This window comes from Musa acuminata, chromosome BXJ1-9, assembly GCF_036884655.1.
Source record: "Musa acuminata AAA Group cultivar baxijiao chromosome BXJ1-9, Cavendish_Baxijiao_AAA, whole genome shotgun sequence".
Lineage (NCBI taxonomy): Eukaryota > Viridiplantae > Streptophyta > Magnoliopsida > Zingiberales > Musaceae > Musa > Musa acuminata.
Window position 1 is genome coordinate 5,939,251 of NC_088335.1, and position 27,226 is coordinate 5,966,476.

A 27,226-nucleotide genomic window follows, 5' to 3' on the forward strand; every position below is an offset into this window, starting at 1 on the left:
ATATTTGTAAAAAGATAATTTTCAAAACCATCCATCAATTTTAAATATTTATACTCCACATTTTATATAATCCTTAAAAAAGATTTAATTTATAATATTATTGAAAATAAATTATAATATTTATGATAATATTCTTAAAAATATATTAATTAAAAAAAATAAAATCACCTTATTCTATTGTTGTAGCAAAAACATGAAAATTAGAGTCTTTACAAAAATCAGATCCCTAAGATCAAATTTCATATGATCAAATTTCTGAAGGATATAACACCACTAAATGAAAGAAAAAGAATTTACCAGATAGTTGATAAGTAAAATAACTGATTAATAAAAATATTTTATATTTGGTAATTAATGAGATTGCAACCTCATAATCATTAACCAAAACATTAAAAGTCCATAAATGATAAATAAAACAAAAAATATAAAAAAGACCACACACCTGCCGCACCTGCGCCGCATGCGCGGGGATTCACCGTTCACTTCGGATGCCCAAATTCACGCTCCTTGTAACGAGGCACAAATCTTGCGCTTGCCAACGATTCCGTGCTGCGTCACGCCCGTCTCAGACTCGGCGCGTGCTTCCCTCTTTGCAGGGCCACGTAAGCATTGGACAGAAATTGCTACGACGGATGTTGTAACAGATCCTCCACTGCGGAAATGCGGTCATCAGCTCAAAGCGTGACCGTCTGATGCGTGGGTCCCCTCTGTCGCGCTGGATCCAATTGGTCCGTGTCCTTTTTCCTCTCAGCGACAAAAATAAAACCAGAAACTACAAGAACTCCATCCGTCGCATCTGTCCGCCGCAGGAGGAGGCACTCCGGCGAGAATCGGCGGCGGAGGCAGGGTCAAACCCTAAGTTCCTATTCTTCATCTTCTTCTTCCAGGAACTCTGGCGATCCGACCAGACTTCCTAGACCTCACCCTGCGTATTGATGCGACGATCGAATGCTCGACCGCCGGCAGTCGAGCCCGAGCCCTCGCACACGATGAGCGCCTCCAAGCCCCATCAACTCCGCCATTTATCCGTATCCTCCCGCCTCTCCTTCTTATCTCCCTCGAATTCCAAGCACCACCGCCGTGCCGACGGCTGTGGCCGCCGCTGCGCCGTCATCGCCCTTGCGGCCGTCTTCCTATGTCTCTTCATCGTCACAAGAGGCCCTGATTCTCGCAAATATGCGATAATTTTGGATGGCGGGAGCACCGGGACTCGGATCCACGTATTCGCCTACAGGATCGGATGGGGATCGATGCCGACGCTCGATCTTGGCCTGACGGCGTCGATGAAAGTCTCCCCAGGGCTGTCGTCGTACGCAGCGGACCCAGAGAACGCGGGGCAGTCTCTGGTGGAGCTGCTGGAGTTTGCGAAGGAGAGAGTTCCAGGGGAACTGTGGGAGGATACGGAGGTACGACTCATGGCAACGGCAGGGTTGAGGTTGCTCGATGTAGCAGTTGTGGAGAGGATACTGGAGTCTTGCAGAAAGGTCCTGTGGTCTTCGGGCTTCCAATTCCAGCATGATTGGGCAGCTGTGATCTCAGGCAGGTGAATCTAGAGAACTCTATTGCTGCTTTTTGAAATGCTCTTTTGGTGTTTTTAAGCATATCAGAAGTTGTATAGAGCAGAAGATTTATGTGCAAGTCATTTCTTGTGGAATATTTGTTAATTTATCTTTTTTACCTTTCACGTTTGTTATCTATTGCTTGTCAGTTCAATTCTTTTGCATGCAAGTTTATAATGGTTAATTGAGTGTGCAAATCTTTCCAAGCATTTTTGTAAGTGAGACTATGGCTTAAGAAATTCAAATCTTGTTATTGAGCTCTGGATCTTATAAATGTTTTGTTTACTTGGATGCAAATGCATAAGCTGCATATGTTCTCTAGTAAAGCAGTTCGAGGTATAAGCAGCTGAAGTTCACGTGAATTCAATTGAATTAAGTTGGATAATCTTATTGCATGAGACCCATCTCCATGTTTCAGCCTCCAGTAGTGGGAAGCAAAACTAACAGTCACTAGATTTCTCTTTTTTGTTTTTTTTTCTTGTAAAGGAGTTACCTCTGTCTTCCCAAAATATCAGCTGCTTCTTCTGCTAGCTGCCTTCTTACCGTGCTAAATTAACTTCACTAAATTACTTTTAGACCCAAGTGAACTTATCATCTTCTTAGAAGTCTAAGTTTCTTGTAGAATTCAAGTAGTTTAAGTTTCAATGGCTTAAGATGCTAAGTTGCTAATTCTTCCATAGTTTCCAAAAGATTAAACTCAGAGGTCAAAGCATTTTAATATGACACATTTTCTTTCGTCTAACTTGTGAAAAGGAACAGTGGTCTATTTTAATGATCCAAATGTACCTCATAAGGTGCATCAAGCTGTTATTGATGATTCTCTCATTATTAAGAGAAAAAATTGGTCATGGTACTTGTCCTTTTAAGACTTAGGTTTTATTCCGTGTTGTCAACCTAGTACTTAACTAAGATGGATTATATTTTTTATTGAGCTGGCTTATATGAATTAGCTTGTTTAGATGCGTCAAAGAAGCCCATGGTCTGGATCATTATCACCCTGGTTGTATGTATACTTTGTGTGTTTCGATTTGGGTTCCTGACAATCTTGCTCTGGCTAACATTATTGAGGTGCCGATAGGAAAGCTATATTTCCTTTTATATTTGTTTTAGTTATCAAAATGTTTCAATGTCACCTATTTTCTCTAACATAATTGGCCTTGTTTTGTATATTATGGTTATCCTTCTACTCAATGTCAAGTGAACCTGCATTTACTAGAAAATTACACCTCTAAATTATTATATCTTTAGTATCCTCCTCTTGGAGGACTCCAGATGAGTTTTAGTTTTGTAACGTTGTATAACTTGTAACAATCTTCTTACAGGTTCTGATGAAGGCATCTATGCATGGGTTGCAGCTAACTATGCTCTGGGTAGTTTAGGAGGTGAACCTAAGAAAACTACTGGGATATTTGAACTAGGAGGAGCTTCCATTCAGGTTTTTTTACCATTTCATAAGTTAGCTAAATCAACTCTTGCTGCAAGCTCTTTCTTCTTAGGATTTTTTATGTTGATTGTAAAAATTTGGTTAATGGATAAAAGTTTTTCAGACAACGAATAAGTTGTTCTGCCTGATATTTGTTCAAAAAGGTTAATCTTGTTATAGATGTGGTTTGTACTCGACTTCAGTTAGTAATATGTAGTGCAATACTTGCATGACTCTCTGTCATTATGACTTATATTTCTTAGAGAAAGTTGTGGTAGTTTAGAAAAACATAAGCTAGGTATTGCAATTTGTTTATGTTTTGCTGGGTTGTGAAAATTGCTATATTAGCTCACCTCCATTAAGGATAAGTTGCATTATATATGCAATTTAAGTAAATAATATTTTTGAGTTCTTTGATGTCCTAATCCCTGGTTTAAGGCACTGGTTCTTTAGTTTGGTTTCATGATTTCATTGAAGAATGTAAATATATACAAAATGTAAGCTGTGCAACTTAAATGGATTTAAAAAACTCTAACATCTTAAATTTGTTTTTTTTTTATTTAAAAAATGATAACGACAACTACAACAGTAATAGGACACTCTTTTAGGAAGCTAAGTTTATTTTCTTAACAGCTATTTTGCTGAATTTGTTCTTCTTTCCTTGTTTTGGTTATTCTCCTCTTTCTGAATTTTCTTTTTTCTTGACCTATCAGTGTGATTGGAATTGAAGATTCTAGGAAATTTAACGTGTAACTGAAACCATTTGACTCTGGTAGGTGACAATAACCCTAACATAGGTAAAAAAATTTCAACCATTGGTTAATTTTTTTTTTTATAATACTGAATCTCCATTTAGTTAAATCCTGTTGCTTAAATAAGAACTAAGGAACTCAGTTGAAGTCAACTAAAGTAATCCAAGATATAGGAAAATTAGGCATGACACCCTCAGGGTTAGAGAAATGGCATTTGACATTTTATGTGGAAAATGACAGATAATTTCAATTTTGATTTGGTTCTTGTTACAGACAGATTACATGTTTGTTCCACAAAAAGGAGATTATAAGTGGAGGCCTGTGGTTCAATTGGGCTTCTCAGCTTATAGCCTCCTTTATGTGTGATGGTATGTCAAGAGTTGTCTTTTCCCCTTTTTGAGTTCTTAGTCTAGGATTACCCTGAGTTAAATAAAGCTCCTATTGTACTGGAAATCAATAATAGGAGTTCAATCACCTGTTGGTTCTTTCCGGCACCATTTTCTAGACCAAATGCTTGTCTTCACTGAAATAGGAAGGGCCTCTTTATAAGTCTTCATGTTGTCCTACTTTAGCTGATTTCTTTTTTGGGCCATGATGGGGCTGGTGCAGGTGCACTAGGATATCAGTGGCTAGTACATAATTTAGGTGGGAGCAGCACCGATTGGTCTTGTCCGTTATGGGGTCAACAATTTTCTTTTGTTATGAACTTGAGAGTTTCTTGTTGAAGTTTAGTTGTAATCTTATTCCTGAGCCATTGGGGTTGACAGTTGACATAGAAGCTTCTTTTCTTCTCTGAATTGCCATGAGTTGTCATAGTTTCTGTATTTTTGATGTGATAAGGCCAACCAAGCAGGGTGCTTGGCTAGCCAAGCCACCGGCCTAATTGGCCCAATGCATGTGGCCAAGTGCCTTGTTGCTGTCTACTGTCATGGGTGGCAAGGGGAGAGAGCTTGCCACATTAGTCCATCTCACATAAACAGCTAGTGTAAATCTCTTGTGGTTTGTATGATAGTGAAGACTGGCTTTGGTTAGGGTTTGACTAGGAAGCTCAGTCAACTTCTATTTGGAATTAAACTAGGGCTAACTTGAACAATTCTATTAGTCCTAATCTCGGTTAAAGATGCCTAAGAAGACTGACAATCTTCTTGAGAAGCTGAGTGATAGAGGGAGAGATTGATTGTGGTTTTCACTCCAATCCATTTGGATCTGATGGATGAATGTGCTACAATTTACTTCTGTTATAAAGCAATGGTTGCTAGCTCTACCCAAACATTGTCACTGATAAAGGTGGGGCACGAGGCAAATTGATTGCTGTATCTCTGTAAATTTTATGCAGTCTTAAGGTGCAATGTTACAAACACTAAGACAGCTGCAGGTGGCCATGCTATATATGGCTTGCCCATCAAACTTGGTTGTGGTGCTTAATTTGTAGATGGAATTATCAACAGCGGTAAATTTTAAATTTTGTAATAAACAGATTCTTTATCGTCGACTTAAAAGTCAAAAATTTGATAATGCTGATGATTATGCCCTTAAAGTTCCCAAGATCTTGCTTATAATAGGTTGGTCTTCTTATCTATGTGCATAAAGGTGGGTGGGAAGGGGACACGTTTAGGATAGCTATGCCATATATCCATACACCCAATTACAGTAACACCCCATGACACAAGTATGGTAAATTCTGGCCTTTGCCTGTACTGGATCTGTTACGATTGCAACACCAGTCCTAGAATGGCCTCTAAAATGGTCAAGGGCAGTCAATGGTAGTCCCTTTAGATTGGCCTACATCCTAAACATATTGCTTCACCAGCCTGCACAACAAAACAATTGAGCAGATGGCCACACCAAATATCAGCAATATTGCACCATTGATGCTGTTGGTAGATCATCAAACTTACATCAGACTTTTGCATTGGAAAATGCAATTTTTTTTCCAGGTTCAGTTAATTATTCAGAGCTAAGCAATCTTAAGCATAAGGACAGAGCTAACAAGATCAAGGTGCCATTTCAAGCATTCCATCTTGAGGAGCGAATTTTGCAATTGTGCAAATTCCTGAGTTGGAAGATTCTACAATCTGGAAATTCCAAGATGAGCAATTCTTCTACATTTTTGTGATGGAATTCGACAATTTTACGGGAGAACGCTAGGATCCTTGATTGGAGGCTAAACTCATAATAAAATTTTCGTTTTAATATGAATATGACCACTAAATTATTGAAAGTATTTGATAGAGGGGCCCAGTTACCATTTTTAATAATCACTTTAATGATTATGTTGCCTGAAACAACAGATGTAGGATGATGATAGTTGCTTCTTCATTTCAGGAAATTTTAGTAAATAGCTAGATGCTAGTACAAGCAAATTATGCTATGTGGTTGAGCTTTGATCAAAATTTTAAACTTTTGTAATTAATATTTTCTTGTATTTCAGAATGAAAATTATTCTGTAGTGCATAATTGACCTTCATTCAATGTTTCAAAATTTTGTAATTATGATCACCATTTATGTTACTTTGTCTTGATTCTCAATTTCAGGCAACCTTTGTTTCAAGTGAACCTTTGGCCCCAGAGCTCTCACATGTCCTTCAGTTTGGAAAAATTACATATAACCTTTACAGCAATAGCTTCCTGTATCTCGGTCAGGTGAATTTCCTGCCATAATAAGCTTGATCATTTCTACTTATTAAATATGTATAACTGCCATAACTTGAGAAGTTATTTCCCTAGATTCTTGTGTGCACAAATATGCACTTAATGGCCTAAATCTATACACTGAATATGTTACTCTATTGACCAGTTGCACTAAACTTTGTCAGGACAGTTCCATACAAGTCATGACTTGAATAGTCAATAGAGATCATAAGGCATTTGCTATTTCAGATGTTTGTTATTTGATTTACACAGGAGAGTTTATAAAATCAAATTGTGTTCCAAATTTAATTGAGTAGATAAAAGTATTAAGATTTGTTGTGATAGATTCTGAATAACAAATGTGGAAATATATCATGAAAAGTTAAATAGGTTATTTGCATATTTTCAGAATAAGGTGCATCAATCAATCTGGCATTTTGTGGTACCATTGGTCAGTTTGGGATAATATGGTGCCATTGACTAGTTTAACCATGCTACAAGAGAAAAGCTAAAAGATACCATAGAACTCATCACCATTATTTGAAAAGGTTGATCCTCATAGATGCTACAACATTAAAAAGAAAACTTTGTATTACCAAGTTCTTTTCCTTTCAAAACATTATAAATGACAGAGAGTATAGCCATTTGGATGTTGCTAATCAATAATTCTGAATAACAAAAAAAATGTCAGTTCCATGTTATCCAAAAGAGATCTGGGTGCTATTTGAGTCCACATAATCACATTATAATTTTCTTTAGTAAGAATGGCACTGTTCTGAGATTCATCAATATTCGTGTCCTTGTAGAGACTCATCTAAATTTTTTATTTACATTGCTGAATGAAACCAGTCTTGTGCTTCCACTTTTGCTGCTTATTCCATAAGGCATTATATATATGTTGGATGGGTTAAATATGTACAGCAATATAGGTTCATTGAAATCTTGTATATAGGGAGCTAACTGATGTCATCCTGCAGAATGTGGCTTATGACTCACTTCATAACTTGCTTAGCTCAGGAGACCTTAGATCATGTAAGTTGTTAGTTTTTTTACTCTTCTTTCTGATTACTACTAAGTTTTGTTTGTTGAGTTTCTACATGGGAAAATGCAGATTTTTCCTATTGCTATGATAACAACATAGCTTCCTTACCAAATTGGTTTGCATAAGCTTAAAAGATCTTTTTGATGCTTTGTAAAAGATAGGTCTCTAGATAGAGGGTTAGTAGTGTTGGAGTTTGCAATTTCTATATTGGGATTCATTTCCTACTTATGCTTGCTGGTCCTTTTTGTTATTTAACATTTGGAGATAATATGATACCTTAGATATCATAAAATATGTGTGGTTGTTACTTGTTAAGTTCCAATGAGTGGCTGAACTTTTGAAGCAATTTATGCATATTTCAGATTCTTGCTACCTGGTGTTCCTGAAATGAGCCTTAGCTTTTGTAGGAATGAACAGGGCCTTGTTCTAGTGGTTGTTTGCCCTCTTCAACTTGAAGAGTTCTAGGTAAAGAATTGTCATGGAAGTGATGCCAGGTATTTGACTCCTTAAGGTCCATGACAAGAAAGTTCAGAATTTTGAGGATGATTGGACTTCTCTATGTAAAAGTTATGGCAAGTTCAATGCATTTTCGTTTCTGAGGTTTAAATTGATCTTGATATCCTTCAATGTTCAGCAGTGCATTATGTACATAAGAGTGATTCATCATGTTTGTTATGCCCTCAATCTAATCCAAGTAGTGTTACAAATGAAAAGGCATGTAGCATAGATAATAATCAATAATCCAACCTGTCACTGCATTTTCTGGCAGATGTAGTGTTCAGGTTAGATCAATTTTAAGGTTTATGGTTCTAACGCCATGTGTCTCTATGAGTATATTAGGAATGATAAATAGTAATATTTGGACACTTGTTTCCAGCTGCAGCTTTTATCCAGGAAGAAACCTATATAGATCCTTGTATTCCCAGAGGATATATGCATGGTGGGGGACCAGGAAAGCTTTCTACCAGTCTCCTCAATTCAAAGACCACATATAGGTCTTCTCGTGCAATTGGTAACTTCTCCGAATGTAGACTAGCTGCATTGAAGCTTCTAGAGAAGGAAAAAGGTAACTAGTTGTTTTTTTGCTACTGCTGAAGACCACATTTTATCATCATCTTACAAGGTTTCTTTTTTCTATTTTTTCACCTTCTTAAATGTAGCCATGTTAAGTTAGTTATATCATTTTTTTGGCCTAAGCTATTAAGATATGAGATTACCACTTCAGTTTGCCATAACTCCAACGGCAGTCATCAGAGAAACAACCTTAAATTTGTACCATGATCTTTTGATTTATGGAGGTCAAATTAATGGTGTTCTGTCATGTGCCTTTGCTGACAGCCTCACAATTGTGAACTCTCTGATACAATTTTTCAACTCATTTGAAATAAAGCCACTGCAAGTTTTTCTAGAAGAAGATTAAATTTTATGGGCACAATTACCTTTATGTGGAAAATGGGTGGTTATCTGCAGTATCCATCATTATGATCAGAAGAGCAACGGACTCTCTACTTATTTGGACATCTTAAGATTTGTCAGTCCATTTTAAAATGTATATCTTGCCTTATGGACCACACATGTTGATGTCAAAGGTTTTATTCTGGCCTCTTTATCTCCTCATCTGATTTCTTTCCCGTATAGTTTTGAAAGAGAGACTAAGCTAGGTTCAGTTCAGAATGCCATATTAAGTAATGATATATAAGTAATCACATATTATTGATTTCTTTTTGGGAAGAAATCCTTATGTATAGAATGAATTTAGTGGCTATTCTTGTAAAAGAAAATTTTTATTTTTTTGATATCTGCAGAAAAATGCTTATCCCAGATCTGCCATTTTCGGCTGACATCTATGCCTAAGTTGCAAGGGAGATTTTTGGCAACTGAGAATTTCTTTCATACTTCAAAGGTTAGTTAATTTTGTTTTCTGTTCACATATTGTTTTCGATAGACAAATCTAGGATTTGCCAGCAACAACTTAGGCCGCAATGCCTTCAACCAACAGCATGAGATAACGCTGGATATGACTGCAAAACTTGTTTTAAAACTATAGAACATGATGGAAAGGAAAATAAGATTCTTGTCGAATATGCCCAATGGCAAGCTCAAATAGGCTGCATATGTATCCTTTCTGTGTGCACATGTGCTGATATGCATTTGCTCTTTGGAGCTTAGCAGTGATTATTTTGGGATCTTACAGCAAGTTTTAGTGAGAAAATTGCTCTTTATGGTGTTTTTCCATGGCCAAGCTTGTTTATGACTCATCATTTGTCTCTTTCTTCTACTTGATAGTTCTTGGGCTTGGGACCAACACCATTACTATCTGATTTGATAATGGCTGGGGAACAATTTTGCGGTGAAGATTGGCTGAGACTCAAAAGGAAATATGATACTTATGACGAGGAAGATCTCTTGAGGTTTTGCTTTTCTACAGCATATATTGTGGCTCTACTACATGACACTTTAGGATTTCCTATGGATGATGGAAGGTATATGAGCTATGCCCATTGCATATCTGCGAGTAATTTATATTTTGTTCTTTTTCCAATTCAGATTAGAACATGAAGATAGTAAGATTATATTTTACTTGTTGAAGTTACTTTACTTTAATTTGGTTTTTTTAGCTTCTAAATTGTTAGCTGAACTTGCATATATGCAAAAAAAGAAAAACTTATTTTAGCAGTACATAGTTCTAGCTCTTGTTTTATATATGCTAAAATCTCATGAGGTTATGTTCCAGGCAGTATCTACCATGAGCTTAATATTCTAAACTGAAAAGGTATCATCATCAACCAACAAGAAAAATAACAAGCTGTAACGTCTTGCGGTTCACTATATAAATGTTTTTTGTTCATTTTTCTATATAAGACAATATGGCTATAATTAATTACTTAACTACCCAATACCCTAATCGATAGAGCATATATCTTACAACTACCTTATATATGTGTTCTTAACAAACACAAGAATCACATAAAAATTCGAAGTTCTTTTGTACTTTACTACTTAGCTTTTTTATTTATGATAATGTCTTTGTCAATTTCTTCTTTTTGTTGTATAATAGATCGAATTTACCTAAAACCCATATTTGTATAATATATCTTACAATTACCTTATATATGTGCTCTTAACAAACACAAGAATCACATAATTTAAAGTTCTTTTTGTACTTTACCACTTAACTTTTTTCTTTATGATAATATCTTTGTCAATTTCTTCTTTTTGTTGTATAATAGATCAAATTTACCTAAAAACCCATATTTGTATAATATATCAAATTTGTATAATATATCTTACAATTACCTTATATATGTGTTCTTAACAAACACAAGAATCACATAAAAATTCAAAGTTCTTTTTGTACTTTTACCACTTAACTTTTTTCTTTATTATAATATCTTTGTCAATTTCTTCTTTTTGTTGTATAATAGATCAAATTTACCTAAAAACCCATATTTGTATAATATATCAAATTTGTATAATATATCTTACAATTACCTTATATATGTGTTCTTAACAAACACAAGAATCACATAAAAATTCAAAGTTCTTTTTGTACTTTTACCACTTAACTTTTTTCTTTATTATAATATCTTTGTCAATTTCTTCTTTTTGTTGTATAATAGATCAAATTTACCTAAAACCTTTACTTACATGAAATTGTTCATCCATCTTGAATACACTTCAATTCTTCTCTTAGTATTATTAAAACTTTGTTACTTGTAATTGTTGTTACTCCTTACTCTAAAACCTTTAATTTCTAAAATTTTACAGAAGTTTCGAGTAAATGCTATCTATCTATCATTGACTAAGATAATATCATGAACAAACAACATATGTCATGAGATTTATCCACCAAATTTAAAAGTCTAGGACTATTATCATCCACTGAAAGCCCTATAGACTTTCCATATTAAAAGGGGCTTAAAGTAGATATTCAATTCAAGGTTGAGTGTGCTTAAACATGGATGATGACACCCGAGAATCTTTGCAGATTCCACCTTGAAGTTGATACAATATCTTATTTAGGTTTACTTTAGCTGTATATAATAAGGAGACATAACCCACATATTGTCTATGTTGCAGGGTTGTTTTCGCAAACCAGGTTGGTAACATACCACTTGACTGGGCATTGGGTGCTTTCATAACGCAAAAAGCATTAAGACCAAGTGCAGAGAGCTCTGATTGGATCTTTGCTGTATTAGGCGAAGACCCATCGGCGTTCTTCTATCTATTCGTCTCCATTATGCTAATCTTTACAGCATGGTCTGTGTTGAAATGGATGAAACCAAAGCTGAAGATTATATACGACCTGGAGAGAGGCCGTTACATCCTAACTCCTGTGAACCGATGATCCTGCTTGACTTCTGGATATATGTCCCTGAAGAAGAGGTAGATAGCTTCACACTATACCGAATAAATAGTGATTATTGTATCATCCTAACTCCTGTCAACCGATGATCCTGCTTGACTTGTGGATGTATATGTCCCTGAAAAGAGGTAGATAGCTTCACACTTTACCGAATAATGATTGATTATTGTATTTGGGGATTACCCTCCTAGCGAATTGACATATCGTAGCCAGGGATTCACAGGTCCCTCTGTATTTATTAGATAATGTTGTAGTAACGTCCATTGTATTTCTTAGTATAGAATATAAAGTCATTTGCATTCAGAATGCACTCACATGGTTGTGCCAGTTCGGCGATGTCCGACATTGGCCGACAGGCTGCTCTCATGTAGCTGTGTGAAACGAGATTTAACAGTGTGTTATTGAATCTGTAGCCCTATCTTTCCAAGTCGAGTTTCTCGATGCATTCTACTTGCAGTCGTCCATTTCTCACCATTGCTGTCGGTCGATGGTCTCGCCATTACATTCTACCAAGCATAGCCATAAATCTAGTACACCGTACCTGAAGTAAGCATCCGTTCAGAAGCAAGCAAGCGTTACACCTGCTCCGCAGCGTATTCACATTCAAAGTTCTTACAGAACAGGTTCTCTACAAAACAGGAAAAAGATTCCCTCACAAAGGACCCCCGCAACAGGTCTCCTCATGATCATTCCTCACCCATCACCACGTTCTGCTCCTCGTACTTCACGGCAACCACGAATCGCATGCACACCTGCACGTCACCGCACGAGATTTGAGCAAACCCCGTCGAGAACTTACGCTGCTCGGCAACTAAAGCCGAAGTAGACAAACATCATCACCTGTCTCGGATCGTAAACAGCGTACTCGTTATACTCGAGCGGCCTGTCGGTGTGCTCGGACGCAAATAAACGTCCGCAAGGCACCTTCACGTCGTCCACCCACTTGAAGTGCTGCGACCCATCGGGCTTCTTCCTGCCGAGTCCTTTTACGCTTACCTTCTCCTCCTCCAGTTCCTTCGTGTCCTGCTACCCACAGACGAATCAGTTCATTGTGCGGATAGCTTGCAGCAGAAACCCAAGAAAGACTCATTCTTACATCTGGTGCAGTAGACATCTCAGTTATCTGCTCTCCCAGGGAAACCACGGCCAAGAGCAAGAACCCATCTGGCCTGTCAACTGCGGTGAATCCGTATCTAGCGGCCTCAGCCGATGCATCTGAGCAAACAATCGCTTTTCCAAACTGAGAAATTAAAGAACAAGAATATGATACCGATCCCACCATTTGCCGATCATGAAGTCGTAGTCTCCGCTTACCATGTATCCAGGCGCTGGTATTTGACATACTGATGGGAGCAGTCCTTTCTGTAAATGCCTAATCAAACTAGAACTCCTCGTTCCTGCGATCGTAAATGGAAAACGATTAATCTCGTCGATTGCTCCCTTTCCGTAATCAGACGTGGATCGGACTGCAACATACCACACCACAACAAGATCTTGTTTGGCAGCTTCTTCACTTCCTCGTACGAAGGACCAGCGCCCGATTCGACGGCAAATATGTTCTCCACCGATACACCGTACGTCTGCAAGAAAGATTGAATCTTCAGCGTGAGATCCTCGACGAAAGCTTTCGAGAAATCACAAGAGTTGCTAACCACGTCTCCAACTTTGATGGGCTCGTATGTGGTCTCGAGGTACTTGAGGATCATCTTGTGGTCGTCTGATTCCTTGTCCAGAGGTGCCACAGAGCAGCCGAGTCTGCCGTAGCGATCGGAAAGTGGGTCGTCGACGGTCGCACCAGACATGTCGCCGACGAGGCGGGACGCAACGTTGATGTCCCTTATGCACTCCAGTCCTGCAGCCACCTGCAAGTTTCAGCAGGCAAGCCGTGTTAATCGATGTCGCTCGTCCACAGCGTTCCCCGAGACAACACAGGCGTTCGTGTTCATTTACGTGAACCGCGAGTTCCTGGAAATTCTTCATGATGAACGGCCGGACGGAGTGCATGAGCGTGAACCACTTGTTGGTGAAGTCCAGCCACAGGACATTGGCCTTGTCGCTCGAATCAGGTGCTTTCTTGATGTCCTCTCTGAAATTGAGCAGCTCCTCCTCACCTGAGAGCAATAGATTCTTGATCGGATGATCGGATATTGTAGAAGCAGTAGACATAAAAGAGTCGGATGGCTAACTCACATCTTTCTAGATGCAGATCGGTGACCGTTCCCACGGGTAGGTCTGGACAATCATATCCCATTTCCATCATTGCATATCTATTCAATACATGCTTGTGAGCGGGAAGGCAGAGATTTTGATGCATGGAGTTCGCATTCTGTTCTACAGAATCCAGCAGCATGACCTACCTGTAGATCTCCTGGCTGCACAAGACCTTCATAAACTTCGCCACCAGTGGCTCCAGCTTACAGTGAGCAGCTGCAACACCCAGCTGCCGAGCACTCAGTCCCCCGCGTCTCACATCAATACCATCGTCCTGCAACACGAATGATCTTGACTGGCATATATTTGCGGAAATAATTTGATTTGGACACCAACAAATCGCCGCAAAAAGAAGCTCAAGTATTAACCTCACCATGTCGATAGGATAGAACTTGAGAGGCATCTTCTGGAACTTCTTCTCCCTCTCCCATGTCTCAAACTCGTTCCCTGTGACCTCTTTGAAGAGGCGAACAAACTCTTTCAGCGCATCATCCACGTTGTTCCACTCCTCGACCCTCTCATCTGCCTTGGGGTCGTCTCCTACTCGGCCCTTCTTATAGTACAGATGCACGTTTTTCTCAGGAACCTGAATCAGCTGCAAGACGCAATATCTGCAAGAAGATGCATGGACAGAGAATATCATATGATCCGAAACACACGAGCTTCCAGTAAATCATGTGCAAGGTCGAGATATACTCGTTGATTCCCCTCCCCAGATCACAAAGGGAGAACGCACAGTTGTATAAGATTCCATCCTTCTCAAATATGAACCCTCCTTGCTCCTGCAACATGCTATCCTTGTAGACACACCTCTTTCCATACAGCTTGAGCTGCCAAAACCAGTTGGAATCCCCCTTGGCGGTGAGATCATTTTCTCAGTCCAAACGAAGAAGAAACAAGAACAGCTTACTTCTGCCGTCAAAGATTCGAGAGCTTCTTCGTTCGGGTCCATTTTGTCCCATGGAATTCCCCTTCCCTCGGGGATAAGATCAGAGACGACGTCGTAGGCATCGAGGGGCTGCGCCTGCTGCTTCTGGATGCTATCTATCAACCAGTTTTCACTCACCACAGCAATGTTCCTTTCCCTGTTTTGATGTTTCACCACGAAACAGAGTAAAAGATAATAATATATCTAAAGTTCAAGTTTTGACTTGAAAGTAAACAATAGAATCAAGTCGACGAGTGTGATTCGTCGATGAGTATACATTGCCTCCGCCACTCTGGATGAACCTCCTCTTTCACGTTCCGCAGGGGACACAACCAAGCAATTGGCACCTGTCAAGGCAAGACTACCAAGTTCACAACCATCTTTTTGCAGAGGAGAGAAGGAAGAAGTCCCTACATACCAATAATGTTATTAGAGACCTTTCCGCCATGCTTCTCAATTTCCTCCCTCCATGTTTGCTACACCAGTCAATTCAGAAGTTGGTCGCCGGGGAGCAGAATGTAGGATACGTAGGAACTCAAAGATAGAGAGAAAAAGAGACGTTACATGTGTTCGAGACAGACGACCGGAGAGGGAGATCACCAATCCAGCAAAAGGCTTATTCGACGAAGTCAACTCCCGGCGAGGGTAGATTCTCGATTCTTGTTTCTTGATCCACTGCGATGAGACGAACCCAACAGGTCATGTTTCTCGTGCGTACAAGTGGGAAGAGGAGAATGATGCGAGTAGAGAGACTATATCACCTCCTTAACCGTCTCATCTCCAATCCCCTCGGGGATCATCAACGGCTGATCTCTCCTCCGCGCGTCGGTGGTGGTGTATATACAGGTGCTCCATTCGCTGTAAGCCCCTCTGCATAGGTAGTTGCTCCCGCTGCAATCCACCTGGTTACGGCAGACCGGGCATTTCTCCAAGGGTCCATAGAACATCATATCTTGGCTGTGGCAGAACGACGGAAGCAGGAGGGTTAGAATGAATACATAGCTCAAGACATCAGAATGCTCGAGTAGTATTAGGATGCAGAACTACCATCGAGGGACGACTGCATCATCAGAACCAGAAGGGTCTTGCTCGTTAGCTTCCAGTATCCTGCGCATCTCGTTTATCGACAGATGCTGCCTCGTAGCCTTGCAGAACTCCTCAAACTCGACAGCAACGTCTACTGCAGGTTTGCCGTTTGCATCTCGATTCTCCCCCTCGACCTTCGCCTTCTTATTTTTAGATGCCTGCTGCTGTTCACCATCTCGCCCTCCGTTCTCCGCCTTCTGTTTCCCTTTCCCGATCTTGCCTTCCTCCTCGGCGGAACTGCGTGTATGGGACCTTGTCTCATGAACCTGTGCATGAGTCCTCGATTAACATCCATTGTATTATTCCAGTTGTACACGACAGTCGAAAAGTAACTGCGACATGGTTAGGGAAACAAGAAGAGAAGGTGCTGTTCATATATTTTCGGTCATTAATCGCATTCGCCACCGAGTAGCTGCTGTAGAAATTGAATTATAGTACCAGTTCATGGCTTCCCAATACAAAACACGGTAGGTGCACTCTCCTAAAAACGAAACAAAGAGAAACCTCGACAAAGTCCATTCTCGATCCACCATCACAAAACATGTACAAGGAGAAACGACACACCTTCATGTTGTCTCCGGCAAACACCACTCCAAAATTACCCTCTTCGAAACAACGCTTGGCAAGCGGCAACGTTATCCGCGGCTATAAATAAGAACATCCTCGTCCGAGACACCTGTTATGCCGTTCGTGTCTGTCCCCGTCCCGGACGAACAAGTGTATCGCCTGCGGCCATATCCTGACACGGGGCCGCTGAGTGTTCCACGGACGGTGGCCAGCGGTCACGGGCGCCCGACACGGTAGATGGTCAGGATTTACCGCCTCGTGTAAAGAGACGGACGATGAGCGGTGCACAATTCGCAGGGGATAGTGTTGGAGATATCCATCAGAATGGTGTTAAACCTTTTGCCTTGTCCTCTCATCATCATAATCCCTCTACATACCAACCAATTACCGCCCTCATATCCAATCCTTTTGAGGCCTTGGACCATGAGGAAGAGCCGTATGCACCCCGCCCAAGGCACCGTTCGACAAGGGCAGTTCAGCTGGCGATGCTTTCGGGGCTTTTGGTTGATAGCGTCACCGAGGCATTCAGGAGAGCAGCGGATAGCATGGCAGAGGACGACAGTAGCTTTCTCCAGGAAGAGGAAGATCCAAAATGGTACAGGATCACGCTTAAGCAGGGTCCCAAATCTCGCAAACCACGAGTGCAGGAAAGTCCCTACCTACCTCTCCTCAATCTCAAACGACGAACTAAGAAATCCAAAATTGATCTTAACCTAGCCTCGTCGGCTGACACCCTGATACCGGATCTGCTATTACATCCTCTGCACAGTGTTCCGTTCTCTGTTTGCGTTACTGCTTTCTTCCTGTTCCACTCCTTGATCGAGCAACTTTTACTGGAGAATTTTATGTAGTAATATGGTGGATACTACAAGAGAACACAATAAGAAACTTAGACATAATCCTCCGCATGACCGTCTGCTCGCTTACGAGTACAACACTAATTGCTCGCGCCCGCACCACCGGTCGCCAGTCCCCTCTCTCCCCTCTCCTTTAGCATCATTCCGGTGCCACGCCACTGTGCATGGGACGCAAGGTGTTACCTTCTCCTCATCTTGCACGCTATAAGCAGTCCCTCCACTACCCCCACCACCCCCATACTCTTCCCGTCTTTTCTTGACCAGTAGGTGGTACTCACACTGCTACTATTCTTATCTCCACGTATCAGATAAAGCTCCGCCATGTCCCCTCTTGTTAGGTGCTGTTCGTGCTATATGGAATCTTCATGCGCCTGCAGTGCCTTTTAATGTTTGCAGCACTGTTGATTTAACGGCATCTTTATAGACTCTCTGCTTCAATTTTTATGGTAGAAACTCGTCTTTCCTTGCTCTAAACTGGCATTACATATGTTTTCCTGCAGACGAGTCATGGAGAGGCTCAACACCTTGCTGTTTTGGCAGAACTGCTGCGTGATGAAGGAGACTGAGAGGCTGTGTAAGAAGGCACAGCTCTTGAACCAGCGGAACCATGCACTCCTGCCTCAATTGAAACAGAAGACCACACTGTTCATTTAGATCTGACTTAGAATGGAAGGAAACAAGGAAAAAGATTAATTAATTATTGAAATTATTTTTTTTACTAAAATAGTAGGAGCTTTGTTTTAGGAAAAAAAAAATCAAATTAGAGATATTTTGTGGGGAAGAAAAATCAAAAATAGATATTTTTTGCCTTCCAAGTTTCCTCCCAAAACTGTCCCCAAATGTCAGATTTATGAGAGTGCGATATGAATGAACTCTTAAGGTCAATTACTGTAAGATGGCCACCTGTATGGCAGCCTTGAATGCAGATTGGACTTGATTGACGGTGATGGCATCTCTATGCAACTTTCTAATTTTCAATACCCCACAATTAATTATTATATGTAAAATGCATCGGGTGAGTATTTTTGGTACCGAATCTATTCCATTAGCTTGAACCGACCTAAGATAAATCGGATTCGAGTTCAGACACGTAAGTAGATTCAAATATCGTGCAAATTGTGATCACCTATGATCGCCACCAACCCTGCTCGCGGCGGCGCGTCGTCATCATCAATTCGATCGACACCCCCGGAGCACGAGCGACCACGCGTGCGAGGGTCACCGTCCAGCGTCTGCCACGCGATCGCTCGTGGCTGGTATCGCCCCGCATAGGTGGGGGCTGCCAACTTGTCATGCTTAGTCATCCCTAAAACGAGTTCTGAGCGGTGTGGCAGTCCCTCCGCGGAGGCCACATCAACCCGGGCCGATCTGGTAACATCCATCCTCGGCTCGAAGTGAAAAATCTGTATCATCAGCGCCAACCACCAGCCGTCTCCGAGCAAGAAAGAAGCCGCTAAGCGTCAAATGGGCCGTCCCTACCTTTGACGCTTCTTGCGCGGAGTACTACAAAGAGAAGCAAAAGGAACAGAAAGGAGGAGAGTAGCAGACGAGAGGAGAGGAGGGTTAATTGATAATGGCGGTGAGTGATGTCAGGATCTTGAGGCCGTTGGTTCACTTGTTGGTGCCGTTGTTTATCCATTGGATCGCCGAGGAGATGACGGTGTCTGTGCTGGTGGATGTCACCACCGGAGCCCTCTGCCCCGGCGAGAGGTCCTGTGCCGAGGCCATCTACATCACCGGCCTCCAACAGACGGTGACTTCTCTTATGTCCATCATTTTTGTTCTTCCGAATCCGGGCTTTAATTTTTACTGTAGTTGTAGTCGCCGGGCATATTCGCCCTTCGATTTTCCCAGGTCTCTTGAGTAGCTGTTTTTGGGGTTAGATCTTTGATGTCCCTGAAAACGGGATGGATAGCTTCATGAGTTAATTTTCCTGTGAGTTAGCTATGTTGGGATTAGCTTCCTGCGGTAAATGATGTTTTATGTTTATACTACAGACTTGGATCAAGAAGTGACTTGATTAGATGACACTCGTAATTGTGTTACTTTTTTTCGTATCGTTTTAAATTTGATTTGTTTATAGTTGTATTCAAAGTTGACCGAATAAAAAAATACGGGCTTGTTGTAAGTTGATGAATTATTTGGTTAATATATAGTCTGCTTTCAAGAATCAAGATTTCACATTCTTATTTGTTAAACTCATACAGTGCCTCTTTAATTGATGTGCTTTTCATAAATAATCTGATAATTTATATGTTGCCAGCACCACTTGTGTGAATCTTTAGAGCATTGTTCCACTTGGATTGGCAATGGATTATTCCCATGTCTGTAGTTTTATTTTAAAGAAAAAACTAATATCCTTCTGTTAGTATCACATTAGTTTACAGACAAGATGCTCTTACCTGTACTTGAATGAATTCTCTAACCATCGGGGGATGTGTCAATAGTCACTTCCCATCTCTGTAGTTACAATGATAACCTTGACATTGGCAAAACAAAATGTCGTTAGTCAGACTCTTTCCTTTTTTTGATAGGTTGTCACAACAAATTTTGGTTGTCCAACATGTTAGGGGTTTAGGGCCAACCTGAGTCTAACAATTACAAATTAGCAAAAGGTTAAGTGGTTAAGGCCAAAGGTATGGGAAGCCTTGTGGCTTCTTCATCAGAAATTACAATTAGAAATCTGAAACAGATCACAAAAAATGAGATCCTCATTCTGCTCTTGATTATTACACTTCACAATGGCAAGCAGAAGGAATCGATTTATACTCCAAAGTTGTATATTCCTTGCAAATCAACCTGTGGCAGTAGAAAATCCATTTTCGACTTGCATAATTTTCTGTAGGGAATAGGATCATTTAACCTCCCTGTTAGACTTATGAGCATTGCTTCATAGCTATGTACTTCCAGTAGGATTATGGAATTAAATTAATTTGAACTTATTGAACTGTCTGATACAACTTAGATGGCCTCCTGGAGTTGGTCTTATATCAGTACATAAACAAATGTTTGCTATTGGATGTTCATTGGAGTTTTCGTTCTTATTTCTTTCTCATCTTTTTGAATCTAAAAATATAAAATGAAGCTTGGTATTTGATATATCCATGATTCTCAGATAAATTCTGAGGAGATTAGTTGAAACTTCTAAGATCAAACATCAAAGGCGGTTGATATCTTGTTGGGCTTGATTTTAAATTCTTCAATGCCCTTGTAGGTTGTTGGAGTATTTAAAATGGTGGTGCTTCCTATTTTGGGCCAGCTAGCGGATGAATATGGGCGTAAACCGCTGCTTCTCATTACTATTTCTACATCTATAGTCCCATTTGGTATGAATCTTCTGTAATCCTTCCTAGACATATAATTCAGGCGATCACTATAAATCACTTAGTTATGTTGTTGAGCATGGTCTATTAGTGTACAACATAGTGTCAAAAAGATTTTCCTTTTGCTTTATATTTTCAGTCAGTGTAGACTGAAAATAAGCACATCTCATGGCATCCAAGATAAATAAGTGTCAAAAAGATTTTCCTTTTCCTTAATGGTCTATTAATGATCATAAACGTATCCAAGATAAATGAAGAAGCATAATTATACTATCAGTGAGTACAGTACTTGAAGTTATTAGATATTTCATTTGACATTTCATGGCATTGTTGTATTGATGCCTAAACTAACTTAATTTGTTATGTTAACTCTCACATATTTTTTTAACCTTTTCATTTTCCAATTAGTCAATATTTTTTATCAAGTAGAATTTTGGTAAATCTCTTTCCCTTTTATTTCTCAATATTCACTTTGTACTTGTAATTGCAGCCATACTTGCTTGGGATGATTCCAGGGCAGCTGTCTATTGGTATTTTGTACTTCGCACAATATCATATATCATAAGTCAAGGAAGCATATTATGCATATCAATTGCTTATGCGGTTAGAGGTTCTCCTGCTTTGGTTTTTTTTTTTCCTTTTATATGCAAATAGAGTAGACTGATAATATGTTTTCTGTTGGTGTTCAGTTTTATGACTGTCTTATCTTAATTCTGCTAATTTATGATAGATTATCTTTCACAACACTTAAATTCTATTCCATGCATGTCTAATAATAACTTCTTAGATATTTAATATGTGATCCAACAATGAAGTTTTGTGGTAATGAAGAGGATAGACTAGCAACATAGTAATGGGATACTAATTCGCTTTTGAACAATATTTCAAGTAAGCACTCATTTTAAAATTTTAGTGGAGCCACCACTAGAGGTTAGCAACGTCTCTGCTAGAGTGTCAAAGGTGAATCCGGCTTCTGACTTAAGCCATTGCTGGAGGCCATTGATGCCTTTGGTAAAGTCTCAAAAGTTTTGTCAAGTTACATGCAGTAGCCTTGTAACTTCCTATGCACTAGCTTCCTTCTTATATGGGCCACTAACCCTTTTGAATATATCATTAATAAAGTCCTCACTACAACTTTTATCTGGCAATACTGTGTCTCATTTTGCCACATCCATCAGTGCAATTCAAGTGCTTATCTGCTCATGCAAAACCCTGGGGCTGTACTACTTCATAGCAAAGTTGACAATTGAAAATTTCCCCGGTTTCTTCAGAATACTCTTCCAACAAATAGAAACCATACTGTAAGACACCTATTGAAATAAGAATATCTATATATCTGAATATACAAAGGTCTATCCTACATGTGTGTTGCCAAATCCATTTCACACGCAAGGGATAGTTAAAATCTTTTAAATTGTATATCCCAGTTTATTATGTCCTCTTCAGTTTCATTCACTAGATCCCTTCCATATTCCTGTGTAGATTATCTAACTTTCTAACATCAACTATTAAGTGTGTTAAGAGTGTTTTCACTTAAAATGTTGGTACATATATAACTATCCTATCTATCAACAATCTTTCTTGTTAGCTCTTTCTTGAGAAAAAAGTTCTTGTTACTAAACATAAAGAATTATATAACTATCTCCTGTTGAGCCTCATATTAAAAGCTTTGAGTTGGCGAACATATACATAGATTCCTATATGAATCTCAAGTGTCATATACATGCACATATTCCTGCCCATGCTACGGATTGATCCATTCAGAAATTCAACTAGGCTGATGTAATTGAGGTCAGAAAGAGATCTGCTGCATTTGGATGGATTACTGGACTTTTCTCTGCTGCACATGTACTGGGAAATATCCTGGCTCGCTTTCTACCTGAAGGGTGGATATTTGAGGCATGTTCTTGATCATATTTATAAGCCTTCACTTTCTTTTTTCAGCATTGAAACTTTGTTTACCATCATTTGTCATTCTATTATTTGATATCATGTATAGGTGTCAATATGTTTGTTGGTTTGTTCCACACTGTACTTGAAAATATTTCTGGTCGAGACGGTCATGGTGTCTCCAAGACAAAGTGAAAACAGATCGTGTTCATCCATTGTTCTCAAAGTCTTCGTGGAACGTTGGTATTCGATGAAAGATAATATTTTTGTTATTAATAGTAGGTAATTATTTTGATCATTTAACCTTTTATTTGAAGTATGTGTATTCAATTTTTGTAACTTTCCTCTATGCTGCACCTATTACAGTGTCCGAGTACAGGTCACATTCTTATCATTAATTTACAGGAACTGATCATTCATTTGTCTGTTAGTATTTAGTAATAACATTGCTCAATTTGGACTCACTGACAACAATTTTAGTGTGTCCAGCAGCTTAAATTTTAATCTGTTTTCATGGATACATCCATGGAATATGATGATTGTTATCTCTTACTAACTAGTCTTCTTGTATATAATATGTAGTGCAACTCTCAAGTGCATCTCATCCATTTCCTTCTTCTATGAGTTGGGGATGTCTGGCATAAGCAGTGTTTTACTGGTATAGTTCTTTCATTGTCCTCCAGTAATATTTGTTTAGCTTTTTGTGAAAGTTTACTTTTGTTTACATCCTTGTCTTCTAAATTCTTTCACTAGATATTCTCATGTTCTAGATCTATTATCACATATGAACAAGTGGGTTCTTACATAAATTTTTTCTGCAGTACTATTTGAAGTCAGCTTTTGGTTTCAACAAAAACCAGTTCTCGGAAATTCTACTGATGGTTAGCTTTGGGTCTATATTTTCCCAGGTGCCACAATGGCTTTTGTTTGTACCACTTCATTCTTAATCTGCTATTTGTCTCTATCAGTTCTTTTCCTTTCTTTGTTAGTGAAGCATCAAATATAACTTTTAGATGTAGAAAGAACTTTCTCATGCTGGAAACTGTATTTACTATCTTCAATGACTTGTCATCCTCTGAATTAGATATTTCAAGTGATTGGACTAGTACCAGACAGGTAACTTGGCCTATATATGTAAAATTATGTGTATATATTCATGAAAATGAGTTATACTAATAAATTTATTTATATTGTCATTCAATAAAAAAGAATCAACATCAATTTGTCTTTTGCAGATAGAAGTTCTCCACTATAGGAACATCTCCATCACCATAAAAATGTACTTCTTGAGTATAGCTGGTTGTAATTTACAGTTCATCAAACAAGTTTTGGCTGTGTATAACATAATGTTTTCTGAACCAGCAAACATCTTATGTATTTTACCCAACTCTAAAACTGTCTACGTTACAGAGAAATTTAAAGAGAGTTACTAAAAAACAAAATTTGGTAGATCTTTCAATTACTTAATTTTCACAGAGTCACTATTCAGCTAGACCGGGTTTGAGATTCTCTTTCTGATCCACTTGCTTCTGATAATAATTCTCCATCATTTGTTGTAAATCTTCGCATTAATTAGAGATATCTTCTGGTCAGATGGTAGACATATTACAACATCCTTTGCCTTGCATTTTATAATCATTGCACATACTCTAGAGGAGCTAATTTTTTGTTTTAATTAGTTAACAGGATGTTATATTATATTTGTGCTGCATATATGCATTGGCTATTTCGGCATGATCAATGAATTCTTTATCATATGTTATGCATCGATTTTATTTTCAAGTGATTGATGTGTTCAATGCCAAAACGATTTATTTGTGATAGGTTGCAAGTTCCTGAAAACATTTCCTACTGAGTCAGCTACTAATGCAACCAGACGTAATCATGTATTAATTTATCATTTTTTATGTTGTGCTTGAAGTTGCTGATTTGACTCTTTTGTTTGTAGATCTTGGTTCTTCCACTTATCAATCCTCTTATGGGAGAAAAGGGTGTACTTCTAATTGCTTTGGGTGCTTCAATTGCTTATGTTAGTCTTAATCTTCTTCGAACTTTTGGAATTTGTTTTAGTTTACATATTCCTAATGTATCTTTCTCTTACAGGGTATGCTTTATGGCTTGGCATGGGCGCCTTGGGTATGATTTTTATCCATACTTTATGTTGAGTTATGTGTCCTTTATCAGTTTTTGTTACACAGCCAAATACCACTCAAGCAGAGAACTATTTAGCAGATGAAGTGATTTGCATGTTGTTTAAGATATCTCTAGCTCTGATTACATAACTTCTACAGGTTCCTTATCTTAGTGCTTCATTTGGAGTCATCTATGTCCTTGTTAAACCATCGGTAAGCATCTCGACTTTCAGAAAATTTGTTTCTGTAATTTGTCTTACTGAAATGTTAAATATACATAGAACTTTACATTTAATGACTATACCTTTAGATTTGTTAATTAAATTTATTTGTAAAAATTGTTTTTCTTCACTGCTTGGATAGTTTTATATTTGTGACCTTATACATTCTAAGCTAAGATATCATCATTGGCAGACATACGCCATCATCTCAAAAGCAGCTATTTCAAGTGATCAGGTATATTGCTAAAACTTTGGTTTTTAAGTAAATATTCTAACAATATTGCAAAATGCAAATGTCTGTTCATAAGGAAATGCCAAATAAATTTATCAACTGGTTTCTTTGCCAAGTACTGAAAATTTTTATATCATGGAGTTCCTTTATGTGAAATAGGTGCATGGTTAGGTAGATATTCCAAAGCAAAAGAAAAGTTGTGCTCATTCAACTTATAGATCTAACATCAATCTAATTAGCTTTTTACATAACAAAAAATCTGTTTAATATGAGGCTTTCTCATTTATAAAAAAAAAAGAAAATTCTTTTTCAATTCTTAGCAACTATACTATACAAGGTTCACAAGGTAAGGAACAGAATCCAGATCACAGTTCGCCAAATTTTGCCCAATTAGTTAGGAATTAGCTGAATTGTCAGGATCAGTCAGAAGTGTCAGTTGGTAACAGCAGGGCTCAGTCAGTTTGGACTGGCATCAGTAGATTTCAGCCAATTTCTGGTCAGGCCTGATGAGACTCTGAAAAACTGGGAGAGGATCAGGATCAAACTTGGTCAACGGTGATCAAGGTTAGCTGATCTAAGAATTACAGGGCTAGCGTCTTTCTTGCCCAGTTTGTTGTTCCCAAATTGTTTAAAAGTAATTTTTATTATTGATTTTTAAATAATTTAAACCAGGTAGTTAATCACGTAAAATCCCAAGGGAGCTGGCCTACACACCCCTTTGGAGAGAGGACAAAGAAAGTTGGAAGCTATGTTCGGGGGTGTTAATTGGGCTTACCCATCTATGTTGTTATATGCCAAACCATAACATCCGGTATTACTTGCAAAAACAATTATAGAATAAACATTAATTGTTTACCGAGTGATACCGGTTGTGTCCATTAGTTTGATAAGTATTTGAAACCATGATTTAAGCTATGACCTGTTGGCAAATTCATTGTGAATGGAACACTCCATCTCTTTGTATGAGAAATAAAGCTATACGTTTGATTGGGAACAAAAGGACTGCCTGCAGTCCAAGTATTTAGTTGTCCATGATTGAGTGCGGAATTTGGTTCATTTACAGGGGAAGGCACAAGGACTTATTGCAGGTGTGCAGTCAGTTGCAAGCTTTCTATCACCTCTTGTAATGAGTCCACTAACATGTAAGTAGAGTATTTCTCTCAGATTTGTAAGACTGCAGAGTTGCATTTCTAACATCTAACATTTTTATCTCTGCAAAATTTTCGAATTCAGCTCTGTTCATTTCGGGCAAGGCCCCTTTTAATTGCAAAGGTTTCAGCATTCTGGTTGCCTCAGTTTCTTTGGTATGTTGTATCTCCCTTTGCTGCACACACATTTCCACTTGTAATTCCACAGATTCAACATCCCAACAGAAATTTCAGGTATGCACCGACACTGTAGACTTGCATTCTGATCTAAAGTTGCATTTGTATGTAGATCATCTCATTGGCCCATGCTTGTCTGCTTAACTCGGAGAATCCAGATAAACCACCTGAACATGAGACTAGCCAGTGCGGGGATGAAACTGTAGAAGCACCTCTTCTGGCACAGTCTTAATTTCCTCGAGTTGTGCAGTTTGCCTTTTGCTATCACTTGAATCTCAGCAAAGCAAGTCATCAGTTTAAAGGATTCTTTTATTCTATCAAGAGTGGAGAAGAGTTTTACGCATGTGAAACGCAAAAGGATCTGCACGCTGGGTGATGTTCCGAGTGGCACCAAATTGACCTGTGTAAAATTAGTCAAAGCATAGTAATATACTGTACATATTAATGTAGACTATTGAGGTTTTGCCTGGTTCTGTAATGTAGAGAAGGTGGACATTTTCACTTCTATTTGAATAATATTATTATCATGTTTTAGATTCATTTTATAGGTCATTAAAGATCTCATGATGATCAATTTGATTTTGTCTTATATGAGATCATATAACGTGACATCACATACCATTTATGGGAGATTAAGTGCAGAGATAGAAATTTTACTCCACTGATATATCAAGGACAGAT

General features: G+C 38.7%; 3 protein-coding genes across 5 annotated transcripts; 2 read left to right on the forward strand and 1 right to left on the reverse strand.

The window, feature by feature from the left end:
* Window positions 1-769: 769 nt before the first annotated feature.
* On the forward strand, window positions 770-12,200 carry LOC135592739 (probable apyrase 6). Of its 2 annotated transcripts, none has more exons than XM_065082381.1 (8): window positions 770-1,539; window positions 2,882-2,994; window positions 6,270-6,377; window positions 7,343-7,397; window positions 8,285-8,473; window positions 9,213-9,310; window positions 9,694-9,890; window positions 11,488-12,200. In XM_065082381.1, the coding sequence occupies exons 1-8, from the start codon at window positions 936-938 to the stop codon at window positions 11,753-11,755; spliced, it is 1,632 nt and encodes a 543-aa protein (XP_064938453.1). In that variant the 5' UTR covers window positions 770-935; the 3' UTR covers window positions 11,756-12,200. The 2 variants fall into 2 exon arrangements, with proteins under 2 accessions (XP_064938453.1, XP_064938452.1); XM_065082380.1 differs by having other exon boundaries at window positions 8,291-8,473.
* Window positions 12,201-12,291: 91 nt separating this feature from the next.
* LOC103997513 (protein ADP-ribosyltransferase PARP3) lies at window positions 12,292-17,542 on the reverse strand. 2 transcript variants are annotated; one of them, XM_018831468.2, is made up of 18 exons: window positions 16,563-17,539; window positions 15,960-16,264; window positions 15,674-15,869; window positions 15,477-15,587; window positions 15,331-15,388; window positions 15,190-15,259; window positions 14,895-15,069; window positions 14,681-14,814; window positions 14,358-14,595; window positions 14,131-14,258; window positions 13,964-14,040; window positions 13,724-13,884; window positions 13,426-13,635; window positions 13,251-13,353; window positions 13,088-13,170; window positions 12,870-13,013; window positions 12,614-12,796; window positions 12,292-12,525 (listed from the first exon to the last, which is right to left on the reverse strand). In XM_018831468.2, the coding sequence occupies exons 1-18, from the start codon at window positions 16,566-16,568 to the stop codon at window positions 12,460-12,462; spliced, it is 2,448 nt and encodes an 815-aa protein (XP_018687013.2). In that variant the 5' UTR covers window positions 16,569-17,539; the 3' UTR covers window positions 12,292-12,459. The 2 variants fall into 2 exon arrangements, with proteins under 2 accessions (XP_018687013.2, XP_064938451.1); XM_065082379.1 differs by lacking the exon at window positions 12,292-12,525 and having other exon boundaries at window positions 12,656-12,796; window positions 12,870-12,988; window positions 16,563-17,542.
* Window positions 17,543-18,788: 1,246 nt separating this feature from the next.
* Window positions 18,789-27,085, forward strand: LOC135592740 (uncharacterized). Its single transcript, XM_065082382.1, has 14 exons — window positions 18,789-19,175; window positions 20,637-20,748; window positions 21,236-21,348; window positions 22,522-22,644; window positions 22,745-22,917; window positions 23,218-23,293; window positions 23,457-23,543; window positions 24,584-24,664; window positions 24,739-24,771; window positions 24,927-24,980; window positions 25,182-25,223; window positions 26,284-26,362; window positions 26,454-26,524; window positions 26,658-27,085. The coding sequence occupies exons 1-14, from the start codon at window positions 18,996-18,998 to the stop codon at window positions 26,775-26,777; spliced, it is 1,344 nt and encodes a 447-aa protein (XP_064938454.1). The 5' UTR covers window positions 18,789-18,995; the 3' UTR covers window positions 26,778-27,085.
* Window positions 27,086-27,226: the final 141 nt, after the last annotated feature.